This window comes from Phacochoerus africanus, chromosome 3 (assembly GCF_016906955.1).
Source record: "Phacochoerus africanus isolate WHEZ1 chromosome 3, ROS_Pafr_v1, whole genome shotgun sequence".
Taxonomy (NCBI): domain Eukaryota; kingdom Metazoa; phylum Chordata; class Mammalia; order Artiodactyla; family Suidae; genus Phacochoerus; species Phacochoerus africanus.
The window spans coordinates 97436310-97460498 of NC_062546.1; the positions used below are offsets into that span (position 1 = coordinate 97436310).

Sequence of the window (24189 nt, forward strand, 5' to 3'; positions counted from 1 at the left end):
ATCGCAGATGTAGCTCAGATCCCGAGTTGCTCTGGTTGTGGGATAGGGCAGCAGCCACAGCCCCGATTCAACCCCAAGCCTGGGAACTTCCAAATGCTATAGGTGTGGCCCTAAAAAGACAAAAAACAAAACAAAACAAACAAAAAAACAAAAAACAACCAACCCAAAAAACAGTACTAGGCTTGGCTAGCAGCTTCCACTAAGAGATTTGTAACAATAGCCAACCCCAGCAACTTTTTGTAGAACTTGGCACTTACACATTTCACAACCCCCAAAACCTGTCTGGAAAGTTTTCCATAGAAACACCTAGTGGTTTCCTAAAATGTCTGTGATTTCTGCATAGATATACTTTGATCAAAATGTATTTAAGTTCTTTTGGGGAGTTCCTGTTGTGGCGCAGTGGAAACAAATCTGACTAGTATCCATGAGGATGCAGGTTCAATCCCTGGCCTCGCTCAGTGGGTAGGGGATCCGCTGTTGCCGTGAGCTGTGGTGCAGGTTGCAGACATGGCTAGGATCTGACCCTGCTATGATGTAGGCCAGCAGCTGTAGCTCCAATTCGACCTGTAGCCTGGGAACTCCCATATGCTGCAGGTGTGGCCCTTAAAAGCAAAAACAAAAATATTCTTTTGGACAGAGCCTAATAAAACATTTTCTTGCTCAAATAAGGGTGTTTTTTTGGGCTGCAACTGCAGCACGTGGAAGTTCCCAGCAGCCGAGCTGCTGCAGTGACAATGCCAGATCCTTAACCCACTGTACCACAAGGGCACTTCAAAATTTAACTTTTTTTTTTTGGCTATGCCTGCAGCATATGGAAGTTCCTAGACCAGGGGTTGATTCCAAGCCACAGCTGCAACCTACAAGGATCCTGCAACACTGGGTGACACCTGGCCTGGGATCACACCAGCACCTCCACAGAGACAAGCCAGATCACTAACCCACTTTGCCACAGTAGGAACTCCTCAAATAAAATACTTATTTAATCAAATTACATGTGTAAGACACCAACAAAAATGACAAGATTTCTGACAATTGAAATATTAAAATGTGTTATGATTTTCAAGTTTCTCATGTGTTTAAAATGTTATATACCTCAAAAATACTTAAAGGTATTAACATATTAAAATATAGCTGGTTTTCTCTAATACATCATTTCATTGTATCAGAAGGTAATCATTGGATGGTGCATTTCTTCACACATGGATCTGCTCCCTAAGATATGCACAGGTGGACAGTTTCTATAGCACGATGGGGACCTGGGCTGTTTGTTTCTACAAAGAAAATGGGAAGCATTTGACTGAGGAATTAGGATAATATGGAACCTGAGACTACACAAACATTTCATGTAAAGGCAAAAAAAGCAACAAGTGTTCAGCTAGAAATAAGTTATTTTATTTTAAAACACATACAGATTAATAAATAGTATTGGAAAACTTAATAAATAGCCTTTTTATTTACATAAGGCAGTTACAACATGCTAATGACTACTGCTATAAAGCAAAATATAAGCAAGTCTTAATCATTGACAAATGTGTGTGAATATGCTAAGTGGAAGCTCCCCTGATACATTTACGTGACAAAAATTTTATGTAACCAATCAACACTTTACATTTTCTTTATCCAGTTTTGTTCCTCTCTGTAACAATTATATTCCATTTTACAAGAAAGTAATAGTTATCATTTAAAAAGGCAAAAACACAGTACCCTTAAATATTTCCAAGTGCAAAAACACTGATACGAGGGTGGGGGGGGAATTATTACAGTCTGACAGATAAAAGAACTATTCTGAACTTTTCAATGTGACCCTTTGGCACTAGTGGTTTGGGAGTTCCTGACATTCACCTGGTGTCAGGTAGTTCAAGGTCAGGATTGAGCCACTTGGAAGCAGAAAGTTCCGCATCATTCATTACAAATTCAACAAAACAGAATCAATCTGGTTCACAGGTCACTGAATCTTCTGCAGAACATAAACCTTTGCAGAACGTCAGAGAAGCTCATCACACCGTCAGAACGTGGTCTCTCAGTGGAGCTTTTCTCAGTCCCTGTTTAATTTCCATATTTTACAACAGAATATAAAAAACCCTTCCTTTTAAAACAAAAAAAGGAAAATTAAAGCTTCATGGAATCGTGCAAACTTTACAGCCAGTGCTTCCTTCGCTTTCTCAGGGCTCGAAGCTGCGTGTCTGTGGCACAGTCCTGAGAAGACATGGCGCCCAGTGCATCGCTCCAGAGCAGTCCTGCACACGCGCTCCAGTCTGAGGCTACCTGCCCACCTGAACGTGCGAGCACGCTAACACAGTAGGTTTGGAGACCCATCCCACCCTTTAGAGGTAGAGAAACTGAGGCACAGAAAGGTTAAGTGACTCACCTATAGTTGCACAATTCACGGAAAAATAGAGAAAAAAACAAATAAATCCTCCCTGGCTCAAGCTCTGGGCCCTAGACTATGCTTATTAATCACATTGGGTACATTTGAGATAGATGTTTATTTACATGATCACTGTTCTACTGAATATCCCCTTTTACGAGACGGTATTTTTTTGATGTAACGCCAAGTTACATTTTCTTAAAATATAATTCTTTTGTTGCATTTAAGAGCATGTGAGAAATGTGTATGAAAACATATGAGTAGTGAGAGTAGGCCAAATTCTTGTTCCCATTCCTATAATTCTTAATCTTTTCAAGTATATAATGGAGGTATAAGAATCTGGCCAGATGTGAAAAATCACCTATAAGCTAAAGGACAGAGCCTTTAAATTCATCACCAGTACAACTGTGAGGTGGAAGTGAGGAACACAGAAAGTTGAGGTATTTTATAATGATAAACCATTTTATGGTGTGACTGGTGTGCAAACTGATCTATTCTCTTCCCAGCTCAAGTTATCAGACCTCTCGCTATGACTATGAGCAAAACATATGAAAAACTAACACAGACATGTCCTAGGGAGGAAGGTCAATGCTAAGGAGTTAATGTTACATTTTTGGTCCCTGAGAAGGCAGAACACCAAGATTCCATCTAATCCTGCTAAAGATGGTGAACTACTTTCTTAGTGTCAGACACAGTAAAGACAACTTCTTCAAACCACTGGAGCCAATCAGACAGTCATGAACAGATCTAAACTGAAGTTCTTCTCTTTCCAGGTTCCTACTCAGTCCCAGGAAGCCTAAGTCATGATCCAGTAGGCATCAACAAAGCGACGGGCAGAGCTCTGTAGACTGCTCTTCTGGGTTAGCTGAGCAGCTTAGAAAAGAGAGGTTATCATCTCCCAACAAGAATTAGGCAGCATGGCAGTGGCCTGTGATCAACGCCTCAGTCTCTGCAGACTGAAATACTTATCCATGCCTGGAGACAGCGTATCTCAAGCACTTTACATATGTCTAGGAACTGGCCTCTAGAAGTGAGCACGGTATTTATAAAGAGCTGAGCAGTCCAAGGAGAAGGAAGATGAGGAGTGACCACACACTTCAACAGCACTCTCTTCCACCAGACATGAAACCCAAAGACCAATCTACTACTGCTGGAATGAACTTCTGGAAATGAAACTGCATATGACAAACTGGCTTGAAAAGTAGGACTTAAAAGACTATTTCTTGTATTGCTGAACCAAGAGCAGCAAAATGTATCTCACTGATGTTCTAATGTGAAAAGACCACAATGACATCTGAGCAACAATCCCTCCCTGAAGTCCCAGCTGTGGGCAGTTTTTGCTCCCCATGTGGCAGGTAGCAGACTGCCCTTCCCCCAGATCCTTCTCTGCAGAGGTGGAGCAGACCTGCAGAACAGCAAAACATCCAGGGTGGTCTTGGTGCTGGGTTTGGGTTAGACTTCTTAATAGGCCCTACACTTGATCACTGAACAGAACAAGAAACACTTTTTAAATGCAAGATTCAGAAGAGAAAATAAGGCATTGTCCAAGTAGGAGAGAAAAGAAATGGCCTATTTAAGTATATATCAAAGTAACTCTGCAAGTTGTGATCACAAACACATGATTTTACAGGAGGCTGGAAAACAAGCAGACAGTGAGTATTTTGTCCTTAGTTTTAGCGAAGATAAAACCCAAAGAATAGCATGGTAATAAAAATGTTTTCTATGTATTTACTTTTGGAAAGATCAATATAAGACCTATCCCCGCTCTGGGCCCTCTCCTTTGAAGCTTTTATTTTTTGCAATTCCAAATCAATTATAAGAACGTGACTTTGTAAAAATAGTTACTATTAAGTCAGAAGTTATATGCTCTGTGTTAAACTTGAAAATAAGGCTGTTAGACTAATGGTCATGTCAATCACTTTGAGGCTAGAGGCACACATTTGGAATACAACAGATGATATGAACTTTGTTCTGATGGAAGGAAAGCTGTAATACCCTACAAAATTAATCTGCTATACAGAGTATACCTGGGAGAGTCTAACTGTTATGGGACACCTCACCTAGAAGAGAAGACAAGCTATTAATACTTTTGAGATTTTGCTTTACTCTCAAAAAATCACAGGGAGATAATCCAGAAAATATCACCTCTAAGTATCTAGGGAAAATCGTGGATTAACTATAATAAGGAACACCAAAAGGTGCGTTTAAATCAACTAAGCTTCACATGTAAACTCTAACAAAATAAATATGGCAATTTCCATGACACATAAACTTTCTCGTTAAATAGCCACATGTATTCTTTGAACATCTTAAACTACCTACCAAGGAAACTATTTTTGTGCCTAAAAATATATCAATACTGCTACATTATATTTCCAGAAAATTCAGTTCAATAAATTAAGGCCTGCATTCCTAAAAATACTGATGACAGAAAACAAACGTTCAAAGAGCTGACTAAAAGAGTAATGGATTGTTTTCAGCATTTATTAACTATCAGTTACTGTAAGATTTTTTTTAATTCAAATAATCTTGCTTCTGTTAGTCCACAAGTCATTGACAACCTATGATTATCACATGTACTTTTAATTCATAATGGTGTTTTCTGCCCTATGTTAAACTATCTTTTTATTTAGTCACGTTGTTCAACACTTTAGGGACTATTAAAAATGTACTTTTAGAAATGTACTTTTTGTCTGAAAAACGCAGTTTTTTTTTTTTCCTGTTGACATTCCTTAGTATCTTTAATTGGGTATTATTAAATTTCCTGTTCCACTTCACTAAATCTATTTTACCCAATCCCATCTTTCAACTTGGCCTAGTTCTCTATTTAGATAAGACATTGCACGTGAAGTACATGAAATCTTGATGAAACACTGGCTTAACTTTGTGCTTTGTTCCCATTTAATACACATAGGTTACTACAGATGGACGAATGACCTCTTTGTTCCAAATACTGGAATAATTAATGGCTATTTTGCATCTCAGAAGTTTAATGAGAGGCTGAGTGGGAACTGTAGGGTGCTCTGCCATCTCAAACAACAGGGAGGTGGCTAAACTATTTTCATTTTTGCTAGAAATCCTTTTGAAAACTAAGTGTGTTCGAATTTGTAGAAATTAGCCTAAGCTTAATTGCGTCTCTTAACTTGTTCCTCAATTACAGGAAACTTGTAATGTGCTACTGAACAGTTATTCTCTCATTTAACAGCCTTATTATCAAGTTAAATAATTTATTTCTTCTCAGGGGCCCCAATGCTTACAGAAAGAGAACATGGGTATTTTAAATACTGGATCCTAGTTACATCAGACGAAATGCAAATAAAATACCTCATGCTACTTAAGTCAACTGTCTTTAACTGGGCTATAACTACATGCTGAAAGGGTCAATTTACTCTAATGTGTCTTTAGTCTTGACTCTCTTCCAATGAATGGATATACCATAATTTCTAACTTCTCTCAACATTTTTATTTTGAAGAATGAAATATTAAAGTATAAACAAGGAAGCGGCATTACTCTAATCTAAGAGAACATACACATAGTAATAGTCAAATTAAATTAAGTGAATAGTTCAAGTGATAAAGGCACTGAAATTGATTTGAGCTATTGAAAATCATCCTGCAAATGGAACACTGCATCATGTCCATTTACTCTTCTCTATTTGCAATTAAAATGTCTTGGAGTCAGGGGTGGGAGAGTCAGCTCATCAGAGGATTAAAAACAAATTAAATGTATATTTCTCCTATTTGGATGAGACACATGAATGTTATACATGCTTAATGCAAAGTAACAAAACTACAGACACATTTACTGTAGAGCCAGTCTTCAAGACAATTTCTCCCACTTCCAAAGTAAGCTTCTAAGTAAGGGTATCTGTTTCCCTGCAAAGACTAATCAGAAAAGGCCCTTCTTTATTTTCTATTTAAATAATGTTGAAATGTTTTAAAAGCAAAGAGTATTCATGAAAGCTTCCAGGTTAATGGCAATGAACATGAGATTCCTCTCATCAGAGAGGGTGATGCCCACCCAGGCAACCCTTGAGCAGAGTGCAGAGGGCTGGGCTCCACCCCGGTGCGAAGCGATACGTCTGCACTCTCCACCAGCCCATCCATTAACACACAGGCAACTCTGCCACCAGCCATTTACAGTCTCTTCTGCTTCACATCAAATCAGGACCAGAAACCACCTCCACTTCCTGTTCCTCAAGCCATCCAACCCATTATGTCCTAGTCTGTTTTCACATTAGATTTGTTCATCTCCCCAAGGTTGAAGTTGAACTCTTTGAACACCTGTATGAGGACAATCCCGACAGAGACAGTGGTGAACCCGCAGGCCATGCCCAAGAAGTCCACCAGACCCACGTTGCTCCACTCCCGGAAGAGGATGGCTGAGGCCAGCAAGACCAGAGTGGTGAACACAACGTAGTAGATGGCCCCAAAAACGGAGGAGTCGAAGCACTCGAGCGCCTTGTTGATGTACCTGAACTGGACGATGATGCTGCAGCCAAGCACGGCCAGGAGCACCAGGCATAGGCAGAGGGCCCGCTGGCTAGACGGGTTGTTGTGGAAGATGTCTTGGGCTGCCAGCCCAATGCCCTTGGTGGAAGGCACAGTGAAACTCCCCAGCAAGGAGCAGATGCTGATGTAGACCATGATGTTGGTGGGCCCATGGGCCGGCGCGATCCAGAAGATGAGCAGCAGCAGCATGAGCAGCACGATGCACAGATAGCCCACAAACACTGCAAGACAGAGGGTGCACAGTTACTTGGGATGTGGGGGGAGGCGGGCAGCAGCGCAGCCCACACCATGCATCCCACCATTGCCCCTGCCACTGCTGCCATGACACCCTACTGCTCCGGGTGGACTTTACCAGATCCACTGAACTCACGCCACGAAAATGATTCCCATCATTATTTTCACCATTAAAACTTTCATAGCTCCTACAGGATTACATGTCAATAAAATAGTACTTTCAATTAGTAATTTTTTTTTTTGCTTTTTTTTAGGGCTGTATCTGCAGCATATGGAGATTCCCAGGCTAGGAGTCTAATCAGATCTACAGCTGCCGGCCTACACCACAGCCACAGCAATGTGGGATCCGAGCTGCGTCTGTGACCTACACCACAGCTCAGAGCCACAGCGGATCCTTAACCCACTGAGTGAGGCCAGGGATCAAACCCGCAACCTCATGGTTCCTAGTGCCACGTTTCCTCTGTGCCATGATGGGAACTCCCAATTAGTAATATTTTTCTAACAATAAATGTCAACGCAGATGCTTGGAGAAGTGGGGGGAAACATGTGGGGGCTTAAAGAACATATAAGAAAACTGTGGGAGTATCTGTTGCTGTTGGAGGGACTGGGGGCTGCACACTGTGGGCAGAGGCCAGGGGCCCTGGGATGTGCATACAGGTCCACACAATGAAATATCATCCTGTTCTCACAACTTTGGAATACTGCCTTGGACAGGAAAGTGAGAAAAATGTGTATAATAATCAGAGCCTAGAACCTGTTTTGTGTATAAAACTAATTTGGCAAGGATTTAATATCCATTGAATTTTTTACAACTTCAAGAGTTATTCTCCATTTCAGAAGATCCCACTGCTGATGGCGAAACCCAAAGTGTTCGAGCCAATAACACCACACTTCCACGTCAGTCTGTTTCGCACCTGCAAGATTCTCAGCAGCTCCACATATGGTGTGGGGTCTGCTGGCTCTAATATATCTTCGCATGTAATTATACCTGAGCATTTTATGTTGTTTCAAAGTACTGTCCTTGGAGTGTTAGGTTGGCTGCTAGTATACGTACAAGGAAGTTGTATTTTCCATGAATTTTGTTCCCTCCTTGTAAAGAGGGTGACAGGCACTGGGCCTGGGAACAGCATGTGGACCAGCAAGCAGGTGATGGGAGTTCCCTCTTCCCCAAGGGTAAGGAAAAGAACTATGGGGCTCTGCTGCAGACGAGGATTCAGGAAAACGCTACAGCTGCCTGAGAGCCTGACCTATAAACTGGGGAAGGGGTAGTGGAGGACAGAGACCAGCATGGGCACATGGAAAATACTGCCCAAGAGCAGGCTGTTTGTGAAAAAATCAGAAGTTGTTGGAATGCAAGTGTGCAGGCTTCTTTCTGGGAAAAGCAGCTGGGCCTGAGTGTGCAATAGCTTGGTTTTCGCTCATGGTGGGGGTGGGAGACTTGGAGGGGTGATTGCACTTATCAAAAAAACGAAAGATAGAAATTACGTCAAAAAATATATGCTCTAAGAGGGCTCTGGGAGGGCTCTAAGATGAACTGAAATCAGGCCTAGGCTCTCACAGAGCTCCACATCTAAGAGACTCACCGAGGAGGGCCAGACACATGGTGGTCCCGAGTGGTGTGGCCTAGGGCTGACCCTGCAGGACTGGTGTCTGCTGCACGGACAGCAGGAACGTGGGAACAAGGTCAGAGGGAGATCGGAGGGGCCATGGACCAGTTGCCATGGAGGTGGGTGGATAGGAATGGCATCAATGCACAAGTTCCGGGTCTCAGGAGGCAGCAGAGGGGCCAGGACAGCAGGTCCCAGGCAGAGGCTTGGTGATGAGTGAAGAGGAACCAAGGGCTGGAGGACAGACCACAACTGGGTGGAGGGTGCAGCTCCACTCAGGGGGACCATGCTGGAGGTGGCAAGCTCTCTGGCAGGGCTACCCCCGAGTTACCTGGGTTGGTCAGCTTCTCCTCCAGCTCAGCCTGAGTGGTCACACTCTCAGATTTCGGGGAGTGGATAATCAGCACGACAGAACCCGCACAGCTTAGCAGACACCCCAACTTGCCCAAGATGTTGAGCTTTTCTTTCAGAAGGTAAGAAGCTAAAATGGACCTTCAATTTAAAATAAAAAAATTATTACAGATTTAATCAAACTATCTGATGTTTTTACTAATTGCAGATATTTTATTAAAGCTACATTTTCTTTATAGTCACATTTTATTTTTAATTTAGTTTTTAAGAGCAGAAAGAATTTACTGAAGTTGCAATTTCTTTCTTTTCTTTTGGCCCCGCTCACAAGAGGCAGAAGGTTCTGGGCCAGGGATCCAACCAGCACCACAGCAGTGACAACGCTGGATCCTCAGCCCACCAGAGAACTCCTGAATTCAATAGAAATATCATTTTCATACCAATTCCAGTACGTCATTAATGATATTCAACTCATACCACTATATTATACTATTTCAGTAGGTATGAAATATACCAGGGTAAAAAAATAAGTGTTATGATTGACCAAAAATAAAAATGTTGCCTACGTATTTTTAAAAGCAAACAGGCCAACAGAGCTGTTAAGTAGGAAAGTAGGATATGAGAACTGCTAAAATAATTACAAGTAATTCACGATCAAAACATTTAAGTTAAAATAAATTGAGAAAGTGCATAAATAAGAAAAAATCAAAACGCTCATAGTAATTGCATTATGGTAGAAGTATGGGTGATTATTTTTCTCTTCTCTAATATGGAAACTTTTAAAATGCGATCACATTACTTTTTAAGCAAAAAAAAAAGCATTTCTCTTAAAATATCTATATTCTTAAGGTTGATAATAATGTTTCTTACTTCTCTGTATAACATCAGTATATAACTTGAACTGGGAAACTTGGGCTTTTTCTAAATCATGAGATGGGTCTTCGTCATTTTGCTACTATCTATGCCAAAGGCATTCAGGGAACATGAAAATCCATGGGGAAGGTATACCAGACTTGTATATAGAATATACAATACAAGACTACTTCCATTCATCCTCATTTCACAGATAAGGAAACAGCCTCAGAAAGGATCAGCACTGAACCCAAGGCCACAAAGCCAACAAAATTTGAAGCCATGGACCACTTTGTCTCTGGCCCTAGACAGCCTGGTCCTCCACAAGCCTGAGCAGTGTAGATGGGGAAAATAAGCAACATCACTGAAAGAAACCACACAGGATATGAGAATATAAAACTGTGCATTAAATTAAGGCGCTCCTCACAGCTGCGTGGCAAGGTGGAAACCAGGTGAGAGGGAAGCGCCGAGAACAAGAGGTGGGCTGGAGTCAGGCTGGGATGATGTGGGGGCCTATGCCAAGTGGGAAAGGAGCTGCCATGCATGGAAGACAGGGGCAGGGGTAATGCTGGACCATGCGGCCCACTCATCTCTCATTCCACTCTTAGTCTTATTCCAGAGGACAAATTAAACAGTAGTTAGAGAGCAATTAACAGAAAATTTGAGGGGTAGTAAGGCTAACAGATCAGTAAACAGATGCCATTGAAAAAAGTTTATTATTCAGTTTCTAAGATGAGGGGTCAGAGCACCCCAGGCAGGACCACACAGGGAAGCACCATGATCAGCAAAGAGGCACTGGGTGGGGGTTGGTGGGGGACTGTGGCCAGAGTCTTTACTGTGGTTTGTGAGGGAAGGAATGTGGGAGGCAGCATAAGCAATTTAGTGTGAATACTTCAGTGGGCTTTTAGGCACGGGGGCTGTCCCAAGCTGGCTGTTACCTGATTCTGGGGAGATAAGGGCAGGGGGGAGAGAGTCTGCTAAAGGAGGCAGTTGGGGTGTGGGTTCTGGGTCTATTGGCTTAGATATGAAATGCATGCCTGAGCAAGGGAAGAACTCCTGAGGGGCAGAGGGGTGCCAAGGGACACAGAAGCCAAGGCAAGGTGACTCAGGCACACTACTGGATTGTTCAGTACACGGTGCAGGTGGCACACGCATGTAGGACAGATGTTAGAGCATCAAGTTTATTTTTTAATTTTTTTTTTTTTTACTTTTTAGGGCCACTCCAGCAGCATATGGAGGGTCCCCGGCTGAGGGATGGATTGGAGCTGTAGCTGCCGGTCTACACCACAGCCACAGCAACGCCAGATTTTAGCCGTGTCTGCGACCTATCCCACAGCTCACGGCAACGCTGGATCATCAACCCACTAAGCAAGGCCAGGAATTGAACCAGCATTCTCATGGATGCTAGTTAGACTCATTAACCACTGAGCCACAGCGGGAACTCCTAGAGCATCAAGTTTAAAGACAGGAGACACATGGTCAGTAAAGCATCATGTCATTTAAGGACACAGGGAAAAAGGATCTGGGCAACTACTTACCTTCTGAGTAACGCATGGAGAACTAGCCCTTGCCGCCCCCCATGAATGCACAAACCCAGGGCAGCTGGAACAGGGACATATACCTAACAAGCCTCTCCAGGCTTGAGGAGGAAATCACCAACTGCCTGCACACAAAACCTTCCCTCCTCGCTCTTCCTGCACTGCAGCAACTAGAGCCTGCCACCTTCTGAGCTGAGATTAAGTGAAAAACACATAGCCTTTGGACTTAAATCAAGAGTCAACAGACTATAGCTGAAGGCCCAATCCAGCCCTCCGCCTGTCTTTGTAAATAATTTATTGGAACACAGCCATGTCCACGCAGTTAGTCTGATCTGTGGCTACTTTTCACCACAGTGGAAGAGGTGAGCAGCTACAAAGGAGACCACAGGGCCTACAAAGTCTAAAATATTTACTATCCGGCCCTTTACAGAAAAAGTTGGCCACCCCCTAAGTTAAATAATCTACAGAACTAATCACACATCTACCCAGAGAGCTGGCCTGAGGTAGAGGCACAAGGTACATGACAGCATCAGGGCCACAACACAGAAGAGCAGCATCCTCACTCTGAAGAAGTTGTTGGGGAGTGGGGCAGGGTTGGGAGGGTGAAATTAGGAGCCGTGTGATGAAAAAAAGACAATAGGAATTCCTGTTGCGGCTCAGCAGGTTAAGAACCCAGCTAATATCCATGAAGATGCAGGTTCAATCCCTGGCTTTGCTCAATGGGTTAATGATCCGGTGTTGCAGCAAGCTGCAGTGTGGGTTGCAGAGATCTAGCGTTACTGTCGTTGTGACACAGGCCAGCAGCTGTAGCTCCAATTCAGCCCCTAGCTTGGGAACTTCCATATGTGGTCATTATAAAAAGAAAAGAGAAAAGGCAATGGACAGAGAAGGAAAGAAACAATGTCAAAAGAAAGTCAATAAACTATTTTAATGAATGCATAGTAATGGGAAACAAAAAGTGTGCTGCACAATTGACAGCAAGGTCTTGAAGATAAATCTGTATACTCAAGTTCATAGCAGTATTATTCACGATAGCTAAAATGTGGAGGCAACTCAAGGCAACCATTAACGGATGAGTGAAGAATCGAATAGTGCACAAGCAGTGCGCAAGGGCTCCCTTCTCCCTACACCCTCGCCAATACTTACCTCTTATTTGTTTTCTGTCTTTTTAGGGCTGCACCCATGGCGTATGGAAGTTCCCAGGCTAGGAGTTGAACTGTAGCTGTAGCTGCCGGCCTACACCATAGCCACAGCAACGTGGGATCTCAGCTGTGTCTGCAACCTACACCACAGCTCACGGCAACGCCGGATCCTTAACCCACTGAGCAAGGCCAGGGATCGAACCTGCGTTCCTGCTGAGCCACGACAGGAACTCCTTCATGTCTTTTTTGTTCCCTATTCTTTATTTACTGCTTTCTTCTGCATTATGTGAATCATTACAGTGTGATGTTTTAATTTCATATATATATATATATATACATATATATATATATACATACATGGTGTGTATTTTGTTTGATTAGTGCATTTTATTGAAATGAGGTTTAACACTGTGGAATTAATTTTCCTATGTATAGAATCACTTTTGTCTTTTGTCATTTTATCTATTGAGATTTTTATATTATTTTGGTCAATTTAAGATATTCTTTATATCAATTTAGTTATTGTCATATTTGTTGAAATCTTTTTATGTTATGTTTTATTGTAGAAAACTTACTTTATTTTATTGTATAAAATTAAACTTTTCTTTCTTTCTTTTTTAATGGTCACACCCTTGGCATATGGAAGCTCCTAGGCTAGGGATTGAATCCGAGCCTCAGCTGTGACCTACGCTGCAGCTTCTACCTATGCCACAGCTGCAGCAATGCCAGATCCTTTACCCCACTGTTCTGGGCCACGGATCAAACCCAAGCCTCCACAGCAACCCAAGCCAGTGCAGTTGGATTCTTAACCCATTGCATCACAGCAGGAACTCCAACCTTTTCATTTTTATGGCTTCAAATGTTTGAAACTTCTTATCCTTCTACAATCTGAAACACATTAAAGTAGTTTTCTGATATGCACGGGCCATAAACTCTAGATACATACCTAAGCTTTTTTTTTCCTCTTTTACAAATCTCAACATGACTTACCCTGGGTTGTACTAGAGATGAAGGTTTGTTCAGGGAAAATTAGAGACATAAATTATATGTAGCTACATAACACAGATACTTGGGTAGGTATCCACGGAGATGCTAGTTAACCCACTGGGTTCACTGCAGCTTGACATAGCACACTCTGCATTGCTGAGTGGGACAGCACACATCAACATATCACATAATGTCATCACAAAAATGAAGCACTCAATGTAGTATCAACAAACCATGCAATGTTGTATGTTTCTATTTCACACATGATGGCCATCCTGTATATAATGCTTAATTCATCTAGATCATATTTTGATGATGTTATGATTAGGATTTAAACTGATGTTCCTATAAATTATTTACCAGTTTCCCAAAGTGTAGTTATTAAAACAAAACAAACAAACAACAAAAACCCCTCTCTTTTAAACTGGAGGTATGACAACCAAATGCAGCTCCTGATACTAAATTGGATCTTGCCTTAGAAGGAAAATGATGGTATAAAGGATAATGATATAGAATAATGGCATAATGGGTCAATTAAGAATATTGGAATAGGAGGAGTTCCCGTCGTGGCGCAGTGGTTAATGAATCCGACTAGGAACCATGAGGTTGCGGGTTCAGTTCCTGCCCTTGCTCAGTGGGTTAACGATCTGGCGTTGCCGTGAGCTGTGGTGTAGATTGCAGACTCGGCTCGGATCCTGCATTGCTCTGGCTCTGGCGTAGGCTGGCAGCTACAGCTCCGATTAGACTCCTAGCCTGGGAACCTCCATATGCCGCGGGAGCGGCCCAAGAAATGGCAAAGACAAAAAAAAAAAAATTGGAATAGGGAAGGCAGATTAGAAAGATACATTTCTGATACAGTGTTAAATTTCTCAAAAATTGATGACTGTACTACTCTTATGAAGAGGATGTCTAGTCTTAGGAAATACAAGTCAAAGTGTTTAAGGGTAAAGGATCATTCTCATATGGATCAAAAAGGTTCACAAAACAAAACAAACACAACATTCATACTAGAACAGTGCTTCTCAACAGGGGTGATTTGCTCCACAAAGGGACACTTGCTTATGCCTGGAGACATTTTTGAGGAGGGGGAGCTAGTGGCATCTGCTGGGTGGAGTCCATGGATGCTCCTAAACACCCTGCAAAGCACAGGTCAGCTCCCAAAACAGAATTATCTCCAAATATCAACAGCATCAAGTTTAAAAAACTTTAATATAGAGAAACAAAACGAGGGAGGAAGTGTGAAAGAATGCCAATCAATTTGTCTGGGTGAGGGGCACATGGACCCCGCTTTGATTATTCTTAACCTTTTAAGTTTTCTGTAACTTGGAAATTAATTCCAAATAATTTTTTAAAAAAACTTCTTTAAAACTACTATAACATGATGATTAATTTATTATATATTAAACCACTACAGTGAAAGTAGATCTATTTGGGGGCTCTCTGTTCTCTTTCACTGCCACATAAACATCTTTTTCCAGGGGCCACATACTTTTCATTTCTTTCTCTATGTAATTCTAGCAACCTCATCCCATTTCTGGGAGTTCCTGTTGTGGCTCAGTGGTAACAAACTCGAATAATATTCATGAGAATGCAGGTATGATCCCTGGCCTCCCTCAGTGGGTTAAGGATCCAGTGTTGCCATAAGCTGTGGTGTGGGTCGCAGACGTGGCTTGGATCCGGAGCTGGCTGCGGCTGTGGCCCAGGCCAGCAGCTGTAGCTTTGATTTGACTCTTAGCCTGGGAACGTCCATATATCGCAGGTGCAGGCCTAAAAAAGAAAAAAAAAAAAAAGATAACTTCTTTTAAAAGATATACACATATATACATGTATAGACATCTTTGTTTTTTTGAAACTAATTTTAATTTTCTTCTTTTTTAAAAAATCTTTGAGATCCTTAGTTGAAAGCACTCTTTTATCCATAATGCCACCTCACACATTCCTTTGGGAAACATCTCCCAAAGCCTTGAAGCAGTGAACATTTCTGGTGAGGAGACATAATTGCCAAAGTCCATGAGAACAGACAGTTCTTTGGAAATTAATCAAGAAAGGAGCAAGGCCTTTTAGTATATGCACATTAAATGTGCAAAGGTCACAGGGCTGGACTGTTTATTTGCCTGATTATTTTTCAGGAAACAGAGAGTGAGGCTGGGCTCTGAGAAGCTGAAGTAGTGATTCCCTAGTGAGAGCACCAACCATGAATCCAAGCTCTTCAGAACCATCCAAAGTGCCAAATGATGCTGAGCCACATGTGATATCAGGCCTACATCTAGATTAGAACAATGTACTACAAACACATCCTCAAAGGTTCACGTGTGCAAATCTTTTTTGTGCTTTTTAGGCCATAGAAACTTAAAGCCCAAGTGACTTTAAGTTACACAATTAAATGCATCCAATACATCCACCACAGACATACTCCTCTGCAAGGATTTGGAGGTCTGTCTAGAATCAGCAGAATACCAATGTAATCAATCAGTTAGAAACTTGGATTATATTTTGCTTCTATCCTATCTCTGTTTATTAATGATTTCTTCAACAGTAAAACAATATAAATAGGTTCACAAGAGGAATCACACCCATTGAGCCCATGTGTCCTCTGTCCCGACCTCCATAATTTCTTGAGGCACCCAAATAAAACACCAACTGACTGGTTTTGCTTACTGATTTCTCAGAATCACTTGCCAAGGAGCTGGAAAGACTCTAGTCTCTAGGAAGTAAGTCTTCCAAAGCAAAAACCAGGAGAGTGATGGCGTCACAGTCACTGATTTCCAAGAGTAAGTTAGGACATGAAATATACTAAAGCCTATGCTGAAGAGAGAGTTAGTAATTCATATAACTAAATCTGAAGGGGTAAAATTAAACCACGTGACATGTAATGCTGAAGACCTAGCTTCGGTTACAATTTTACTTTTTTGATTTTAACAGAATCATTTAAAATGAAAAGTTTTCAGAGTTCCTGCTGTGGCTCAGTGGTAACAAACCCGACTAGTATCCATGAGGATGCAGGTTCGATCCCTGGCCTCACTCAGTGAGTTAAGGATCCAGCGTTACTGTGAGCTGTGGTGCAGGTTGCAGACGCGGCTTGGATCCCAGGTTGCTGTGGCTGTGATGTAGGCTGGCAGCTGCAGCTCTGGTTCGAACTCTATAGCCTGGGAACTTCCATATGCTGCGGGTGTGGCCTTAAAAAGACAAAAATAAATAAAATAAAATAAAATAAAAAGTTTCCATATCCTTAAACTACGCATTAAAAACCAAAACAGAATCCCAGCTCTCACCCAAACGGCACTCCAAGGGCACCAAGAGGAGTCACCAGGACTGTGGGGACCGCCGTGTAAGCCAGGAAGTTTCCAATCTGGCCAACAGCCACTGTCAAGAGAATCACAAGGACATCACTGAAATTATAAAACTCTCTTCGAGCATTCATCACAGAGTAAAACTCTGTAAGACTCCGCTCTGAAAGGGTTACTTCTCCATTATCAGTGAGGAGGAAATATTGCTTGTTTTAGTCCTGAGGGAAGAGGAAAGCAGGCTCCATAGTCACTGGCTCAATTTGTTAGGGTAGAAATTTCAATGCTCTATGGAAACTCCCAATCTAACAGGTAGTGACTGACAGTGGGTGCAACACAGAGAACATTTCCGCTCTCCTTCTAGCACACCCTTGTTTTAGGACAGGTTGTGTAGGGCTTTCCATGTCCCTTCAAGTGGCCTGAGATCTATTCCAGTGACACTCTGATGGCAACTCAAGTGGAAACACTACTGCCTGCACAGGCCTATGCCTGGGGCTGCATCCAGATAGAAAACATAAGTTTTTCTTTTTTTTTTTTGTCTTTTTGTCTTTTTGCCATTTCTAGGGCCGCTCCCGTGGCATATGGAGGTTCCCAGGCTAGGGGTCAAATCGGACCTGTAGCCTCCGGCCTAAGCCAGAGCCACAGCAACACAGGATCCGAGCCGCGTCTGCAACCTACACCACAGCTCACGGCAACGCCAGATCGTTAACCCACTGAGCAAGGGCAGGGACTGAACCCGAAACCTCATGGTTCCTAGTGAGATTCGTTAACCACTGCGCCACGACGGGAACTCCCAAGAAAACATAAGTTTTTCAATGACTCAACACCTGCTAGTAAATTTCTTGCCTAAAAGACAATGTGTATGGAGTTCCTATCGTGGCTCAGTGGAAACGAATCTGACCAGCATCTATGAGAACACAGGTTCAATCCCTGGGATTGCTCAGTGTATTAAGGATCTGGCATTGCCATGAGCTGTGGTATAGGTCGTAGATGCAGCTTGAATCTGGTGTTGCTGTGGCTGTGGTGTAGGGCAGTGGCTACAGCTCCAGTCCAACCCCTAGCCTGGGAACCTCCATATGCCGTGGGTGTGGCCCTAAAAAAGACAAAAAAGACAATGTGTGACAAATAGACCTCAAGATATTTCTGAAAAATCTAACACAATTTTTCTTTATGTGTTTAAAATTCTAATGTTACCATTTTTATGCTATATCCCATGACCTCTGATCTGGTACTTAAGGTTGAGTGAAGAAACTCTCCTTTGTAAAATCAATTGTGTTCAGCAAATGGTCACCAAATGCCCACAGCCCTACTACAGATGAGGAAGCAGGAGCTATTTTTTTCCTTAGACCCAGGAGAGTCTGACCTGGACAAATTCAGGGCTTACTACAGGCAGCAGGAACCTTTCCCACCTCCTTCCACTGCCTCCCATCCTCCTGGTCCTCATTTCAAAGAATGAGCTAAGCTCATCCCACTCCCTGCATCCACCCTTGCCAGTCAAATGACTTAAGAAGACTAAGTTTTTCACCATACAGGGTACTTACTTGCAATTGTTCCTGCCCACCACACAATGTCTGTTAAATAAGAGGTACCTAGAAAACAATGAGATAAAACATCAGGAAAGTATGAAGCAAGAGGTTTACATGCTATATACTTAAAAGAAGTTTTTAAATGAAAACTAAAATTGAAAAGAACAAGGAGTACCATACTGTTTATTCATCCTGTGAAGAATCATTAGCCTATAAATGCAGCATAAAAGAAACCACTAAAAGTGGCAAAGATGTTTCTTGCAACCAACACAAGCTGACCCAAACAAATAAAATCTTTATTAACTGGTTTTGGTTTTTTTTTTTGGGGGGGGGGGGGTAGCTCAACATGTCATCTAGACTCATAAATGTTCTTTGGAGTAATGTTTTATATGTTGACTTCAAATGATATTTGGGGGAATTCCCGTCATGGCTCAGTGGTAACGAACCCAACTAGTATCCATGAGGACTCAGGTTTGATCCCTGGCCTTGCTCAGTGGGTTAAGGATACAGTGTTGCCTTGAGCTCTGGTGTAGGTCGCAGACGTGGCTTGGATTTGACCCCTAGCCTGGGAACTTCCATATGCCGTGGGTGCAGCCCTAAAAAAAAAAAAAAAAAAAAAGATATTTAGCCTTCAAAGTCCAACCCCCTCATGCATTTACTGAAACCTATTTATATGATAATTTTACTAGCATATACTTAACAAGTTACTCAATGTTCATAATGTAGAACCTTTGTGACCCAGCTCTTTTTGCAACCATTTGGAAATGGTTGAAAAGAGATCCTTAGATTCATTCACTCAGTGACCTGACATTATATAAACTGCTTTCCCTCTTACCCTCCTGGACCTCCCTCCTATGTTGCCATGATTGCCCAGGCAGGCAGAGATGGGAGCAGCTGTCCAGGCCTCCCTGTCACAACCATCCCTCACTTTGTCAGGTATGTCAAAACGTTCCTAATCTAAGAGGATTTTTTTTTTCTCACTTCCAGACTAAAAACCCTAATTCTATTTGGATGTTTTAAGTCTCAGTAATTTGGTATAATGAAGATACAGGAAGCTAGCCTACTTCATTGAGGAGCACAGCTACGGGTATTTAAACAGTACTTTTTAAAAAAATGAGACCAAGAGAGTTTCCTGGTGGCTAAGTGGGTTAAGGATTCAGCATTGTCACCACTGTGGCCCAGGCTCAGTCTCTGGCCACAGAACTTTCATATGCCATGGGCAGGGAAAAAAAAAAAATTTGTGATACCAATAAATAATGACAGAGTAGGAAGAATGGTTAAGCTCAAATGGCACCATTTGACAATATTACAATAAAAACTGAGTCAGACAAAAACCATCAATGGAGAGTAAAATAAGTACATGAAACTTTGTTGAGAGACAGGACTGTCACGCAGTCTCCATGAATCACCTCTACCAGTTTTTTATTAATCACAAGAGAAAAAGTACTCTAAGACCCTGGTAGACATCATCTTAACCAAATGGTTAAAGATACCACCATCAGCAATGGGACAAGCCAACATCCTGTGCCTCCTGAGGGTGCACTGAGGAGGGCACAGCATCACACCTGCAGTGCTCCGCCAGAGCGCATCTCCTGAACGTAATCACAAGGAAACCGTGAAAGGGACCATCCGCCAGCTGGCCTGTACTCTTCAAAGATGGCAAGGTCCTAAAAGACAAGAGCTAAGGTACTGTCACAGATGAAAGGAAACTAAAGAGGTGTGACTAAACACAACACATGATGCTAGATGAAAAAAAAGGTTGCTAGAAAGGACAGTACTGGGACAACTGGCAAACCTCAATATGGACTGTTGTAGAGAGCAGAGTAACAAAACCCCTTCACCTTTTGTGTAAGAATGTGACTTGTATTGCACTTTCTGGCTCTACAAAGCTGACAGCCATGTGTCAGGGACAACATTTAAAGTAAAAATGACCTCTGATGGGCAAATGGCACCTGAGTGGAGGTCTGTGAACACCTGTTGGATCTTGTCACTTGGGCTCCCCTGCGTGCCATACCTCTGGGAATAAGCATGTCTCCTGTGGGCCTGGGAGCTCTGCCTCTCTGACTTTTTTTTTTTTTTGCGTCTTTTGTCTTTTTAGGGCCATACCTGTGGCATACAGAGGTTCCCAGGCTAGGGCTTGAATTGGAGCTGTAGCCACCAGCCTACACCAGAGCCAGAGCAATGCCAGATCCAAGCCGCTTCTTCAACCTACACGACAGCTCACAGCAACGCTGGATCCTTAACCCACTGAGCAAGGCCAGGGATCTAACCTGCGTCCTCATGGATGCGAGTAGGATTCATTAACCACTGAACCACAATGGGAACTCTTGTCTTTCTGACTTTATACTGGAGGGCATGAAGCTTGTAAGGCTAAGCAGCTGTAGCACCATCTGATACAACTCTTCCTCTGGGCCCCTAAACCATGCTCTACCTTTGCCACTGGCTGTGGCTCCTGCCCCATGTCCTTCAGAGTGTGTCTAGTATAAATGTGGCCCAGTGTCCTATACATCGGAAAGCATAGCTGAGCCTAAGAATGCCCTGCAGTGAATACTACAGAACAATTATCAACTATTATTACAGAATCTTTGTTGAATTTCCCAAATGTGCTAATCACACTGCAGCTATGTTAGAGAATGTGTTGTACTTCTATGTGGAATCTAAAAAAAAAAAAAAAAGCAATCCTGAAGAAAAAGGACAACACAGGAGGCATAACCCTCCCAGACTTCAGACTGTACTACAAAGCTACAGTAATCAGGACAGCATGGTAAAGGCACAAAAACAGACATATAGATAAATGGAACAGGAGAGAGAGCCCAGAGCTAAACCTATACACCTACAGCCAATTAACCTTCCAGAAGGGAAACAAAAATATACAATCAAGAAAAGACAGGCTCTTCAGTAACTGCTGTCCAAAAAGCTGGACAGCCTCAAAAAAAAAATCAATGAAATTAGAACACTCACTCATACTATATACAAAAATACACTGAAAATGGTTTAAAGATCCAAATATAAGAAATGACACCATAAAACTCCTAGAAGAGAACATAGGTAAAACGTTCTCTGACATAAATCACGGCAATATTTTCTCAGAGCAGTCTCCCAAGGCCAAAGAAATAAAAGTGAAAATAAACAAATGAGACCTAATAAAACTTAAAAGCTTTTGCGCAACAAAGGAAATCATCAACAAAACAAAAATACAACCTATGGAATGGGAGGAAATATCTGCAAATATCAACAAAACAAAAATACAACCTACGGAATGGGAGGAAATATTTGCAAATGAAGCAACTGATAGGGACTTGATAGTCAAAATATACAAACAGCTCATACAACTCAATGTCAAAAAACAAACAACCCAGTCAAAAAATGGACAGAATATTTAAACAGACATTTCTGCAAAGAGGACATACAAATGGTTAACAGGCACATGAAAAGATTCTGAACATCACTAATAGAGAAATGCAAAACAAAACCACAATGAGGTACCACCTCACACTGATCAGAATAGCTATCATCAAAAAGTCTACAAATAACAAATGCTGAAGAGGAGATGGGATTAAGATGGCAGAGAAGCACTGGAGCTCACCTCCTCTCATAACAACAAAATTACAACCAACTGCTGAACACCCTTCAACAAAATAACCTGGAAACTACTAAAAAGATATCCTACTCCAGAAGACAAAGAGAAGGCCACATGAAGAAGGTGGGAGGGGCGATTAATGCAATATAAGCAACACTGTACTCACCAGGTGGGCAGCCACAGATTGGAAAGTAACTGTATCACAGAGACTCACCCACTGGAGTGAGAGTTCTGAGCCCCACATCAGGTTCCCACACCTGGGGATCTGGCATTGGGAGGAGGAGGCCCCCCCCCCCCTCCCCGAGCATTTGGCATTGAGGGCCAGTCAGGCTTGTGTGTAGGAGCTCCATAGGACTGGGGGAAATGGAGACTCCACTCTTCAAAGGTGCACACAGGCTTTTGTGTGCACTGGGGCCCAGGGCAAAGCAGAGACTCCATGGGAATGTAAGTCAGACTTGCCTGTGGTTCTTGGAGGATCTCCTGGGAAAACAGGGGGTGACTCTGGCTTGTTGGGAGGAAGGACACTGGAGGCAAAGGTCTCAGGAATAATCATCTGTGTGAATTCCTGTAGAGGTAGCCATTTTGGAAAAATGTGGCCCCACCCATCAGGGCTGAGAAGCCCTGGGCCAAATAATAAATTGGAACATAGCCCCACCCATCAGCCAACAGGCTGCCTTAAGACCACCCAGACAAAGAGCCAACTCTAATCACACCCAGGGACAAAGACTCACCCTGCAGAGGTATAAGAATCAGCTCCACTTACCAGTGGGCAGGCACCAGACCCTCCCATCAGGAAGCCTGCAGCAAGCCCCTGTACCAACTTCAGCCGTAAGGTGGTTAGACACCAGAAGCAAGAGAAGCTACAACCCTACTGTCTGCAAAAAGACCAACAACCACTATGAAAAACAGTATAGAGGTACCTCAGAAAACTAAATATAGAACAACCATATGACCAAGCTATATATTCTATATCCAGAAAAAACTTTCACTGAATAAGATACATGCAGCCTATGTTAAGTGCAGCACTATTAATAATAGCCAAAACATGGAAACAAACTAAATGTCCATCAACAGATGAATGGATTAAGATGTGGTACATATACACAATGGAATATCATTCAGCCATAAAAAGAACAAAATAATGCCACATTTGCAGCAACACGGATGGAACTGGAGATTTTCATACTAAGTGAAGTAAGTCAGAACAAGAAAGACAAATACCATATGACATCATTTATATCTGGACTCTAATATACAGCAAAAATGAACCTATATACAGAAAAGAAACAAACTCATGGACATGGAGAACAGACTTGTGTTTACCAAAGAGGAGAGGGAGGGAGCAGGATAGACTGGGAGTTTGGGGTTAGTTGATGCAAATTACTGGATCTGGAATGGATAAGCAATGAGATCCTGCTGTACAGCACAGGGAACTATATATGATCACTTGTGATGGAATATGATGGAGATTAATGTGAAAAAAAAGATATATATAAATAACTGTGTCACTTTGCTGTACAGCAGAAATTGACAGAACACTGTAAAGCAACTATAATAAAAAATTTTTTTTAAAAGGAGACCACACCAAAAATATATACAAAATGAAAAAGCAGATAATTATGACTCAGATAAAGGAATAAGAAAAAAATAAAGAAAAAACAGCTAAGGGATCTAAAGATTACCAATGAAACCTCCAATGAAAAAGACTTTAGACTAATGATAGTAAAGATGATTCAAGATCTTGGAAATGAACTGGAGGCAAAGACTGATAAACTGCAAGAAACACTGAGCAAAGAAATAGAAGATATGAAGGTTAAGCAAGCAGAGATACAAAACACAATTAACTGAAATAAAAAATTCACTAGAAGGAGCCAACAGCAGAACACAGGAAGCAGAAGAACGAATAAGCGAGATGGAAGACAGATGGGTGGAAATGACTGATGCCAAACAGAAAAGAGGAAAAAGATTGAAAAGACATGAAGACAGCTGAAGAGAACTCTGGGACAATGTTAAACTCACCAACATCCATATTACAGGGGTGCCAAAAGGAGAAGAGAGAGAGACAAAAGGCCAGAGAAAATATTTGAACAAATAATAGCTGAAAACTTCCCTAATATAGAAAAGGAATCAGGCGTTCCCACCAAGGTTGCAGCAGAAACGAATCCAACTAGAAACCATGAGGTTGCAAGTCTGATCCCTGGTCTCGCTCAG

The 24189-nt window shown here is 42.1% G+C and overlaps 1 protein-coding gene across 1 annotated transcript in view; it reads right to left on the bottom strand.

Annotated features, from left to right (window-relative positions):
- Positions 1-1430: 1430 nt before the first annotated feature.
- NIPA1 (NIPA magnesium transporter 1) overlaps positions 1431-24189 on the bottom strand; it is a 44112-nt gene continuing 21353 nt past the window's right edge. The window contains exons 2-5 of the mRNA XM_047772207.1: positions 18414-18461; positions 16861-16951; positions 9053-9213; positions 1431-7101 (exon numbers count right to left, since the gene is read on the bottom strand). Coding sequence (XP_047628163.1) covers positions 6590-7101; positions 9053-9213; positions 16861-16951; positions 18414-18461 — 812 coding nt within the window. The 3' untranslated portion in view covers positions 1431-6589. The remainder of the gene's footprint in view (positions 7102-9052; positions 9214-16860; positions 16952-18413; positions 18462-24189) is intronic.